A 12,086-nucleotide genomic window follows, 5' to 3' on the forward strand; every position below is an offset into this window, starting at 1 on the left:
GAAAAGATAAGGCATATTACCTTGTTGGAACTCTTTTTTTTTTTTTTTTTTTTGAGACGGAGTCTCGCTCTGTCGCCCAGGCTGGAGTGCAGTGGCGCAATCTCGGCTCACTGCAAGCTGCGCCTCCCGGGTTCACGCCATTCTCCTGCCTCAGCCTCCTGAGTAGCTGGGACTACAGGTGCCCGCCACCACGCCCTGCTAATTTTTTGTATTTTTTAGTAGAGACGGGGTTTCACCATGTTAGCCAGGATGGTCTCGATCTCCTGACCTTGTGATCCACCCGCCTTGGCCTCCCAAAGTGCTGGAATTACAAGCATGAGCCACTGCACCCGGCCCTGGAACTCATTTTAAAAAAATTTTTTTTGAGATGGAGTCTTGCAGTGTCGCCCAGGCTGGAGTGCAATGGCGCGATCTCAGCTCACTGCAAGCTCCGCCTCCCTGGTTCACGCCATTCTCCTGCCTCAGCCTCCCGAGTAGCTGGGACTACAGGCGCCCGCCACCACGCCCAGCTAATTTTTTGTATTTTTAGTAGAGTCGGGGTTTCACGTGTTAGCCAGGATGGTCTCGATCTCCTGACCTCATGATCCACCCGCTTCGGCCTCCCAAAGTGCTAGGATTACAGGTGTGAGCCTCATTTTTATATTTTGCTCTAGACTGTTATTCCTTAAGAAATCTTCCTTAAAATAGTGGTTGCAAAATGGAGGCCCATGGGCTGGATTCAGCCTGTAAAAGTGTTTTGTTTGGACTGTAGAGTTAAAAAAGAAAAACCCTGTATTTCCAGCATCTCTTATTAAAAATTGTATGTGGCACCGGACTTATAGTGGTACAAGACAGCAACTGTCTCTACCTGACAGTTGTTTCCCTTAAAAGCCGTTAAGAGTTCTTTAATTTGCGAACCCTCGCCATTCACGGAATACCTGCTTGTGTACTTGTATCCAGGGCACTGGAGTGCGTGCCAGCTGGTCTGGAAGCAGCTCCAGCAAGTCACCTACACGGTGGCCAGGGGCGGCCTGAGAGGGTAACTTTCAATCCGAGACACGCCGGGAATGACTTTGGGATAATCACAACCTCCGGTCCTCAGTTTCCTTTCCTGTGAAATGGGGCTCATAACGCACAGCTGTGGGAAGCACCGGCCCAAACGCGGGGCTTGGGGACACGACCACCACCCCCGCCCACGGGTCCCCGCGCCAGGCCTCGCTCTCTACCCCTCCCGCCGCGGGCCCCAGCGCTTCGCTGAGGTCGGCCCCAGGCGCCGAGAGGCGTGGTCGGCCCCAGCGGACCCTCGCGGCGGCCATGGCGTCGGTGGTGGAATACAAGGGCCTCAGGGCCGGCTACCACTGCGGCTACTGCGACTCCAAGGAAGGCAAAGCGTCCTGCGGTGAGTGTTCCCGACGCCGGAGCTGTCGCGGCCGCCTCGCGCCCAAACCCTGGCGCGGCCGCCGCGCCCCGGACAGGCCCTCGGCGGGGAAAGAGCAGGCTCGCACCCCGACTCCCGCTTCCCTTGCCCTCTCGACTGTCCCCATCCTGTTTCCCTTCCCGCTCCGTCTCTCCGCCTCACCCTCACTGACGACGGCGGCCCCTTATGGAGAAGGAATGGAAATAGTCGAAAGCTGCCCTCGGTCAAGATGGCGCGGGCGGCGTCAGCTCCAAGAGGCGCCCGGCCGGCTGGGCCTGCTGGCGCCCGAGTGGCTTCGCGCGAGCCTCGGGGGGCTCCCGGGCGGCGCGCTGCATTGTGGGGTGGCGGCGGCGGCGGCGGCGCCTGCGACGCGGGGCCGGGCGGCTGAGAGTTCGCTGGGCCGAGGCCATGGCTTTCTGGGCGGGGGGCTCGCCCAGCATCGTGGACTATTTCCCTAGCGAGGACTTCTACCGCTGCGGCTACTGCAAGAACGAGTCGGGCAGCCGCTCCAATGGTGAGCGAGCCGGGCCGGCGGGCGTGCGAGCCGGGTGCCCGGGTCTCGGGATCCTGGGGTCTCCCAGCGAGGACGCGAGGGGACCGGAGCACCTGGGTGGCCCCAGTGCCACGGCCGAGACGGAGGGGGCACCCTCGGGAGGGCCGCGGCGCCGGCTTAGCGGGGCAGCTTCGCGGTGCCTGTTCTGCAGGAAAATCCCAACCGGTGCCCGGACCCTCGAAATCGTGGTGGTCTCCCCAGAGTCCGGAGACGGACGCCCGTCTGGGGTGGATTGTGTGAGGTGAAGGACGGCGCGCAGTGCCAGGGAACGCCCCAGAGCCGTAGTTAATGGCCGGGGCTGACCGGTGGTTGCTGCGGTGGGAGCGTCCCGGGAGCGAGGGCGAAACGCGGTGCAGAAGGAGCTGTGGGTGTGCACACAGGTGCCAGTCATGTATGAATCAGACGTCCCTGGACGAATGTACAGGATGAGCCCCTTGCATCTCTGGGTTAAAAACAAAACAAAACAAAACAAAAAAAACAAGAAACCGGTGACCGCGGTCGCTACCGGCGAGGGATTCTGTTTGTCCTGATCTGTTTGAAATTTTTACGATTTGCTTATATGCCGTGTCTTCCCTCCACCCACCCGGACGACAGCAAAGCCAGCCCACAAGTTTGTTTTGTTTTTCCATCGTGATTCAGATTTCTTTGGGGGAGATTTGTTGTTGGTAAACAAAACATCGTGTTTATTTCCTTTCTTGCCATGCATTGACCAATATAGAATGTAGAATTATTTTAATAGAACAGTCTAGCTTTGTGGAAAACGAGATTCGCATGAAAACATACAGGCATTTTCCATGAAAAAGGTGTAAGTGGGGAATGATTTTGTCGATAACGGTGTGTGCATTTGCTCCTTCATTAAAAGTGTTTATTAAGTGCTTCTTGTGGGCAGCGATTTTGAGTAGACAGTTATGCAATCGTTAGAAGTGAGGATTGTGAAGACTAAATGGAAAAATGCTTCCAGTTTGGACTTAAACGGAGAAAAGCAACAGGATGCAAATGGCTTACGCGACATGATTACAGTTCTGAAAGGAAGAAGGCCCGGAAGCACACCAAATAGTGACAGTGGTAATATGGCCTTAGAGTAATGTGGATTTCTACCTTCTCTTTTTCAGAATTTTTGTATTTTGGCTATAATATTTATAAAATCAGTAAGTTACATTAAATGTGCCTAAAATTAATATTTTAATAGGTCATTACTTATTTTTTCTAATAATTGTGGTAAGAGAAAATTGGTTAACATAAATGTCTTGTATTTCACATTTTGTCAAAGAAACCTGCCTGCAACCTTTCAATCAAGAGAAAATAATCATCATTTTCTAGTATTTCGATTTTAATTTTAATACTCTTTATTATGGGGCATCTACTTACTTGGTAGGTGAGTTTTATTTTTTTATTTACAGATGATGAAATTGAGGCTCATTGGGTAACTCCTTAGTGTCAGTGAGTGCCTGCCAGGTGTCGGGATATTTCTGTTGGACTCCAGTGCCATGCTTTTCCCATTATTTTCTGCTCATCAAGCCTGTCTCTATCTTTACATATCTCTGATGTGATTTACTGTTTACAAAAGGGAAAAATCCATTTATTTATTTATTTTGAGACAGAGTTTCACTTTTGTTGCCCAGGCTGGAGTTCAGTGGCGCGATCTTTGCTCACTGCAACCTCTGCCTCCCAGGTTAAAGGGATTCTCCTGCCTCAGCCTCCCGAGTAGCTGTGATTACAGTTTCCTGCCACCACGCCCGGCTAATTTTTTTGCATTTTTAGTAGAGACGGGGTTTCACCGTGTTGGCCAGGCTTGGTCTTGAACTCCCGACGTCAGTTGATCTACCCGCCTCGGCCTCCCAAAGTGCTGGAATTACAGGCATGAGCCACCACACCTGGCCCATTTCTTTTTTAACTTTAGTTAGTTTTTTTTTGTTTTTTTTTAAAGAGACAGAGTCTTGCTCCTTCGCTCAGGCTGCAGTGCTGTGGTGCGTTCATAGTTTACTGCAGCCTCAAATCTCAAATTCCCGGTCTCAAGCCTCATCCCATCTTAGCCTCCCAAGTAGCTGGGACCATAGGCACAGGCCACAAAACCTGATTAATTATGATTATTATTTGTTTTTTGTGGAAACAGAGACTTGCTATGTTGCCCAGGCTGGTCTTGAACTCCTGACCTCAAGTGATCTTCCATGTTGGCCTTGCAAAGTGTTGGGATTATAGGCTTGAGCCACCACCTCATGAAGCCTTTAGTTCTGATATGCCTTTAAATGTTTCCTCATAGTCTTCGTTTTTTTTTCATAGTTGTGTAATTATTCCATCATGTTGACAACATCATAGCCCCTGTAATCATCTTCCTGTTCCTTGGCATTTGACTTTCTTTCTTTCTTTTCTTTTCTTTTCTTTCTTTCTTTTTTTTTTTTTTTGAGACGGAGCTTCACTCTTGTTGCCCAGGCTGGAGTGTGAAGTGCAATGGCTCGATCTTGATTCACTGCAACCTCCGCCTCCTGGGTTCAAGCGATTCTCCTGCTTCAGCCTCCCAAGTAGCTGGGATTACAGGCATGCGCCACCATGCCCGGCTAATTTTGTATTTTTAGTAGAGACGGGGTTTCACCATATTGGCCAGGCTGGTCTTGAAGTCCTGACCTCAGATGATCCGCCCACCTCGGCCTCCCAAAGTGCTGGGATTACAGGCGTGAGCCACTGTGCCTGGCTGAGTTACTTTCAATTCTTACACTTAGAAGGATTATTGTTACATACTTTTCTCCAATTTTTAATGCTCAAGACTATACTGTAAATATATACCTGTATATAAATCAGGAGAACTAATAAGCATAAAACATTTTGCTAAGTTTTCTGAAGAGACCAGCATGTTAAATCATTGGGGATATTATTAAAGTTTGAAGGTCTGATGCAGTCTGATTGCAGTGAGGACCTAAATTTGTGCTGTCATAGAGACTATTGACTAATCCTCAAATAAATATAATTACTTTGATGTGTTTTTTTTTGAATTAAAATATATATAATGTCATTTTTTATTTGTGCTGTATGTATGCCACACTAACAGCTGTGAAGTATGTACAAACTTTTCGTTTATCCAATATGAGTGTTTTGGAATTTTAACCTAAACACTCCATTTTTTTTTTTTTTTTTTTTTTTTTGAGACAGAGTCTCACTCTGTCACCAGGGCTGGAGTGCAGTGGCGTGATCTCAGCTCACTGCAACCTCTGCCTCCTGGGTTCATGCGATTCTCCTGCCTCAGCCTCCTGAGTAGCTGGGATTACAGGCGCCCACCACTATGCCCAGCTAAATTTTTGCATTTTTAGTAGAGACGGGGTTTCACCATGTTGGCCAGGCTGGTCTCAAACTTCTGACCTTGTGATTTGCCCGCCTCGGCCTCCCAAAGTGCTGGGATTACAGGCATGAGCCAACCGTGCCTGGCCAAACACTCCTATTTTTAAAACTCACACTTTGAATTTAAAAAAGAAAAAAGGTTACCGTGCCGTAATTAACACGCTACTTATTTTTTCAGGCATGTGGGCACATTCCATGACAGTACAGGATTATCAGGATCTCATAGACCGAGGATGGCGAAGGTAAAGCTTCCAGATACAAAGAGACTTCCTACTGTTACTCAGGTTCCTGAAAAACACAGCGTGCCTTTAAAATGCTTTCCTGTTGTTGGAAAGAGGTTTAAGAAAATTTTTATTATATTCTTTCGTGTAGTGATTTTTTTCTCTCTCTTTTAAAAAACTTTATTAGGAGAATGTCAAATATCTATAAAAGCAGAGAGTACATTAGAATGAACCTCAGGTACCTATCACTAGGCTTCAGCAGTTATTAACATTCTGCCAATCATGTTTGATTCTCCTGCTCCACCTTTTAATATTTAATAGCAAATTACATCAGTAGGTTATTATGACATTTGTCCTATCAATAGATAGGCAATAAGTATGTATCTCTAAGAGAGAGGTCTTTTTTTCTTTTTAACTGATCCACAATGCTGTATCACACCTTACAAAATTAATAAAAATTCTTTGATGTTACCTGTTACTTACTTTTTATTAGATTTTCCAGATTGTCTCAAAAATGTCTTCTTTAACAGTTAGTTTATTTGAATAAGGATTTCCTTAAAGTCCACATATGGCCTGTTTTGAGTAGTTATTTTTATGTGGATGATTTTTAAGTAACTCTTAGGTAAAGTTCCTTGTGTAAATATAAGTAATATTAAATACTGTACGCTAATACTCGCCAAAGACGTGGGATTGGGAGCACCAGCTGAAACATCACATCACAACTTTCCTTAAACTTAAAGAGATTCAAAAGGTAGACATAAGTCAGATTTTAAAGGACTTTGCATGCCATGATAAGGAACTAAGAGACATGGTCTCGCTCTGTTGCCCAGGCTAGAGTACAGTGGCATCATCATAGCTCACTGTAACCCCAAATTCCCACACTCAAGTGATCCTCTTGTCTCAGCCTCTGCAGTGGCTAGGACTACAGGTGTGCATCACAACATCTGGCTAGTTTTTCAGTTTTTTGTAAGATCTTGCTATGTTGCCCATGCTGGTCTCGAACACCTGGTTGCAAGTGTTCTTCCAGCCTAGCTTTTCAAAGTGTTGGGATTATAGGTATGAACCACCTTGCCTGGTCAGAACTTTTAAAAGGTAGAAGGCAGTCATGGAAGGATTTTATGGTAAGAGAGAAATGTGATGGAATTTGTTTTAGAAAAGATCGTTCAGATGGCTGAGAGGTATTTGAAGGGGTGGTCATAGAGGCAGGAAGATGAGTGCAAAGGTTATTGCGCTATCCAGATGTGCGATGATGAGGACCGTCACCTTAGTGGCAATGATGATAGAGAAGAGGGGACAATTTAAGATAGGGTTTAAAGTGGGGGAAAGCTTGTTAACAGGATAAGAGGTGAATTCCAGGGAGGAGTCTAAAATGACTCCCAGTTTCTGACTTGAGAACAGAATGAACAGTTCTGTTAGTACCATAGACCTGGAATGCATGGAAAGAAGCGGGTTAGTTTTGGGGTACTCCGTGCTGGTGCATGTGGAATACCCAAACGTGGTTGTCACAGGCATCACATACATGAGTCCCACAGCATCATGGGCATTTCTGTCATTGCCCTTGTGGTATTGAGGATTGGTGGCAGGTTAAGGCAGAGCAGGGGTGGCAGATGCTGGTGAGAGGGGAACTGAGATGATTGGCCCAGGGGTACGCAAGTAAAACTTTAGGAAATAAAAGGCAGGGTTCTAAACTTTGCTACACGCACTTTGAATGTTATTTAGCTTATGAAGAGTAATTAAACCTACATGCATTTCTACAATATTGATTAGATTTTTTACCCTTAATTTAATGCTCCTGTGCTAGGCTGTTTTGGTATAAGTGAGAAATATATAAGACATTAACAAACTATTTTTATAATTTTAGAAGTGGAAAATACGTGTACAAACCTGTCATGAATCAAACATGTTGTCCTCAGTACACAATAAGGTAAGAATTTTAATTAGTAGAAAGAGGATTTATAATATGAAAATTGTGTATAATATTTTAGTAGTCTCTTGTGCTTTTTTAATGTTTATTTCCGCTCTAGGTAGATGTCCTTTAAAAGGAAAAGTAAATGAGTTATGTCTTTTCTTCATACTGATGCTATATTTATGTGCTGATCAGTAGGTTTTAGTAATATTGTTTGATTGGTTCAGATGTAAATATGTGAAAAAAATACCCTCTTAATTTAGCAATCTTGTCAATGAATGCCATGAAATATTGGGAAAATGTTGGTAAATATTCACATTATTTTTGGATATTAAATATTATAGGACTTAGCTTAGGATTTTCTGCATTCTGGTGTATGACACAGTGCTTGTGTTCAAGCAATACTACAGGCTCCTATAAATTACTTGGTAGGTTCATGTTCTCATGTGGGATTCAGGAGGACGAGAGAGACCTCGGGTTAAAACAGGAGAAACTTTATTGAGTGCACTTAGGCCCAGCTGACTCAATGTCCAAAAGACTGGGCCCGGAACAAAGACTTTTATACCCACTTCACAAAAGGCGGTGGGCTAGCTTGAAGCAAGCTTACAGTGGCGTGAAAGCAGGGATACAGAGGCAGGAAAAACTCAGGATTGCACGTGACCGTTGCCAAGCAACCCAGATGTCCGTTATCTAGGTTTGCCTGGGCTTATCCTATAATCTTCACTATGGTGCCCAGGCAGCTGTAGTTCAGGCCTACTCAGGCTTCTCATGATACTCGTTGTACTTCTCAGATAAAACAGAATACTTGAAGTCACTAGTTACAGAGAACAGGAATCTATGAACTCATTCCGTAAAACAAAGGAAAATTTGTTTTTTCTTCTCTGCATGTGGAGTGCTGGGAGAATCTCCAGAGCACATTAGATAATATTATCAAGGCTTTTCCTGGGTCTATGCCGTGCCTGTTGCTGCCTCTGGGACAAGTCAGCCTAAAACAGGAAAGCTTATTTATCTTTCTTTTTAATGTTATTTTTTTTTAATTTTCCACCTCACTCACTTATAAGTGGGAGCTAAACCTTGGTACTCAGACACAAAGATGGCAAAAGTAGAAGCTGGAGACTACTAGAGGAGGAGGGAGGGCGCGAGCTAAGGGTTGAAAAACCAACTTGGTATGACGATCAGTACCTGGGTGGTGGGATCATCCATACTGCAAACCTCAGCATCATGCAATATATCCAGGTCACCAGCCTGTACCTACATCCCCTGAATCTAAAATAAAAGTTGAAAAAAAAATTAATTGGAAGGAAGAGGGCTTAAATTTAATCTGCCACTGACACTTAGACTCCAGTTTTTTTTTGTTTTTTTTTTTGTTGTTGTTAAGAGACGGAGTCTCGCACTGTCACCTGGGCTGGAGTGCAATGGCGTGATCTCGGCTCCTGCAACCTCTGCCTCCTGGGTTCAAGCGATTCTCCTGCCTCAGCCTCCCGAGTAGCTGGGATTACAGGTGCCTGCCACCCCGCCCGGCTAATTTTTTGTATTTTTAGTAGAGACGGGGTTTCACTATGTTGGCCAGGCTGGTCTTGAACTCCTGACCTCATGATCCACCCTCCTCAGCCTCCCAAAGTGCTGGTTACAGGCGTGAGCCACTGTACCTGGCCCAGAGTCCAGTTTTCTTAAATGGGAAACTTAAACCAAAGTCTATTTTGCTACAAAGTCTTCGTTGGATTTTTTTCATAATCTTTTGGATTTTCCATGTACCTTCTCACCTCATCCCAACATAGGAGAATCTTCTCTCTTATTCTGGTTATAAGGTCATCATCACCTTTTTCTTCTTTTTTCTTTTTTTTTTTTGAGACAGGGTCTTGCTCAGGCTGGAATGCAGTAGCACAACCATGGCTCACTGCAGCCTGCCTGCCAGGCTCAAGTGATCTCCCACCTCAGCCTCCCAAGTAGCTGGGACTGTAGGTACACACCACCAGGCCTGGCAAATTAAATTTTTTTTTTATAGAAAAGGGGTCTTGCCATGTTTCCTAGGCTGATCTCGCCATGTTTCCTAGGCTGATCTCACCATGTTTCCTAGGCTGATCTCCAACTCCTAGGCTCAAAGGAGCCTCCTGCCTCAGCCTCCCAAAGTGCTGGGATTATAGGTGTGAGCTACTACTGCACCTGAACCTTTTTTTTGGATAGAAAATGTGAAAAGTGCATTAACATTTTGAAGTATGTATTTGTCTCCAATTTCAATGTGTATATATACTCATAAAATTAAGACAGTTTTACTTTAAGAAATGAAAAATTAAAAAATCAAACAGTTTTTTGTCCATTAGTTTTTTTGTTTGGTCCTCAAAGCTGTCTGCCTTGGTTGCTCTTAACTTGTTTTTGGGTTGCAAACCATTTTGAGAATTTGATGAGAGCTGGCCTCCTGCCCAAAGGCATGTAGACAAAAATATGTAACATTTTGCATATCCTCCCCACCGAGACTGAGTCTTGCTCTGTCGCCCAGGCTGGAGTGCAGTGGTGTGATCTCAGCTCACTGCAGTGTCCGCCTCCTGGGTTCTAGCAATGCTCCTGCCTTAGCCACCCGAGTAGCTGGGACTACAGATGCCCACCACTAGGACTGGTTAATTTTTGTATTTTTAGTAGAGATGGGGTTTCACCATGTTGGCCAGGCTAGTCTCGAACTCGTGATCTACCCACCTCAAAGTGCTGGGATTTCAGGTGTGAGCCACCATGCCCAGCACATTTTGTGTGTTAATTTTAGGATGATTGCAGACTCCCAAAGGTTCACTGATCCTTGATTAGGAGTTTTTTTTTTTTGAGATGGAGTCTTGCTGTCGCCCAGGCTGGAGTGCAGTGGCGCTATCTCGGCTCACTGCAACTTCTGCCTCCCGTGTTCAAGCGATTCTCCTGCCTCAGCCTCCCGACTAGCTGGGATTACAGGCGTGCACCACCACACCTGGCTAATTTTTTTGATATTTTTAGTAGAGATGGGTTTCACCATGTTGACCAAACTGGTCTCGAACCCCTGACATCAGGTGATCTGCCTGTCTCAGCCCCCCAAAGTGCTGATGTGTCTGGAGTTGGTTCCTTCTGGGTTCTTGGTCTCACTGACTTCAAGAATGAAGCCGCGGACCTTCGCAGTGTTACAGCTCTTAAATGTGGTGCAGACCCATAGAGTGAGCAGCAGCAAGATTTATTATGAAGTGTGAAAGAACAAACCTTCCACAGCGTGGAAGGGACCCTGGTGGGTTGCCGCTGCTGTCTGGGGTGGCCAGCTTTTATTCCCTTATTTGTCCCCGCCCATGTCCTGCTGATTGGTCCATTTTACAGGGTGCTGATTGGTCCATTTTATAGAGTGCTGATTGGTCCATTTTACAAACCTCTAGCCACAGAGCGCTGATTGGTGTGTTTTACAATCCTCTAGCTAGCTACAGAGTGCCCTTTGGGGCGTTTTACGATCCTAGGTACAGAGAGCTGATTGGTGCATTTTACAATCCTCTTGTAAGACAGAAAAGTTCTCCACGTCCCCACCTGACCCAGAAGTCCAGCTGGCTTCACCTGTCACTGGAATTACAGGCATGAGCCACCACACCTGGCCAGGAGCCTTCTCTTTTACCTAACTGGCCGTTGGATTGGCAGAGGACAAGAAAAATGGGGTCTGGTTTGCTGACACTATGTCATTACACAAAGAATAGAATGACAGAATATCTTGCGCTGTCCTCTTTCAGTTTTCGTGGTTATAAAGAGAAGGTATCTTCTAAGGCAGAAGTCATTTGTCTCCAATTAGCAATTTGTTGGATTATGGACAGGATTCTATTCATAAGTTTGAAGTTGATTGGCTTAATCTATGATCAGAAAAGGGTGATTTCGATTGGTTAAAGAAAAAAGAATCTAAATTGTATTTGGTGCCTGTTACATGGAAAGCACTATTCTAAGCATATTGCCTTTATAAAAGGGGATTCAGTTAACATTGCAAAATAAAGTAGTTATGTGATTTTTGCATTTTACATGGCATCAAATGTTTGCTGAATTGCTTCTCTTTGTAATTTCATTATGCATCGTCTTTTTTTTTTGTTTGAGACAGAATCTTGTTTAGTCTCCCAGGCTGGAGTGCAGTGGCGTGATCTCTGCTCACTGAAACCTCCACCTCCCAGGTTCAAGTGATTCTTCTGCCTCAGCCTCCCGAGTAGCTGGGACTACAGGCGCATGCTACCACGCCCGGCTAATTTTTGTATTTTTAGTAGAGACGGGGTTTCACCATATTGGCCAGGTTGGTCTGGAACTCCTGACCTCATGATCCGCTTGCCTTGGCCTCCCAAAGTGCTGGGATTACAGGCGTGAGCCACCGGGCCCAGCCACGTCATCTTCTTATGGAGTCATTTTCCGTATTTACTCTTCTGGTTATTTTTACCTTGTATATAACAGTAGTTGCAATGAGAACTTAGATAAAGGAAAGGGGCTTATAGTTAACAGCTTAGCTTCTTGTTAGTCAGTAGGGACTCTCCAGTATGTGTGTATAAATGAGGATGAACTTTTCTGGCTATGTTTTTTTTTTTTTAAGTTTTTTATTTTTATCAGAATTACACATGTTCATAAAGTGTCAAGTTGCAATAAAGTTTGTTTTGGAAAAAGCAGTCCCCCAACCCCCCTGTCCCATTTCCTGTTCCCCCATGGCAGTCATCTTGA

At 45.3% G+C, this 12,086-nt stretch overlaps 1 protein-coding gene across 7 annotated transcripts in view; it reads left to right on the plus strand.

Annotated features, from left to right (window-relative positions):
• The first annotated feature begins 710 nt into the window (after positions 1-710).
• ATE1 (arginyltransferase 1) overlaps positions 711-12,086 on the plus strand; it is a 190,101-nt gene continuing 178,725 nt past the window's right edge. For 3 of the 7 annotated variants that reach the window (XM_030806123.1, XM_030806159.1, XM_030806127.1), the window contains exons 1-4: positions 1,743-1,910; positions 3,062-3,097; positions 5,458-5,521; positions 7,362-7,424. In XM_030806123.1, coding sequence (XP_030661983.1) covers positions 1,805-1,910; positions 3,062-3,097; positions 5,458-5,521; positions 7,362-7,424 — 269 coding nt within the window. In that variant the 5' untranslated portion in view covers positions 1,743-1,804. Of the gene's footprint in view, positions 1,379-1,687; positions 1,911-3,061; positions 3,098-5,457; positions 5,522-7,361; positions 7,425-12,086 lie in introns of those variants that run through there. The other 4 variants (XM_030806148.1, XM_030806137.1, XM_030806154.1 and 1 more) reach the window with 3 other exon arrangements.

Source organism: Nomascus leucogenys, chromosome 3, assembly GCF_006542625.1.
Source record: "Nomascus leucogenys isolate Asia chromosome 3, Asia_NLE_v1, whole genome shotgun sequence".
NCBI lineage: Eukaryota > Metazoa > Chordata > Mammalia > Primates > Hylobatidae > Nomascus > Nomascus leucogenys.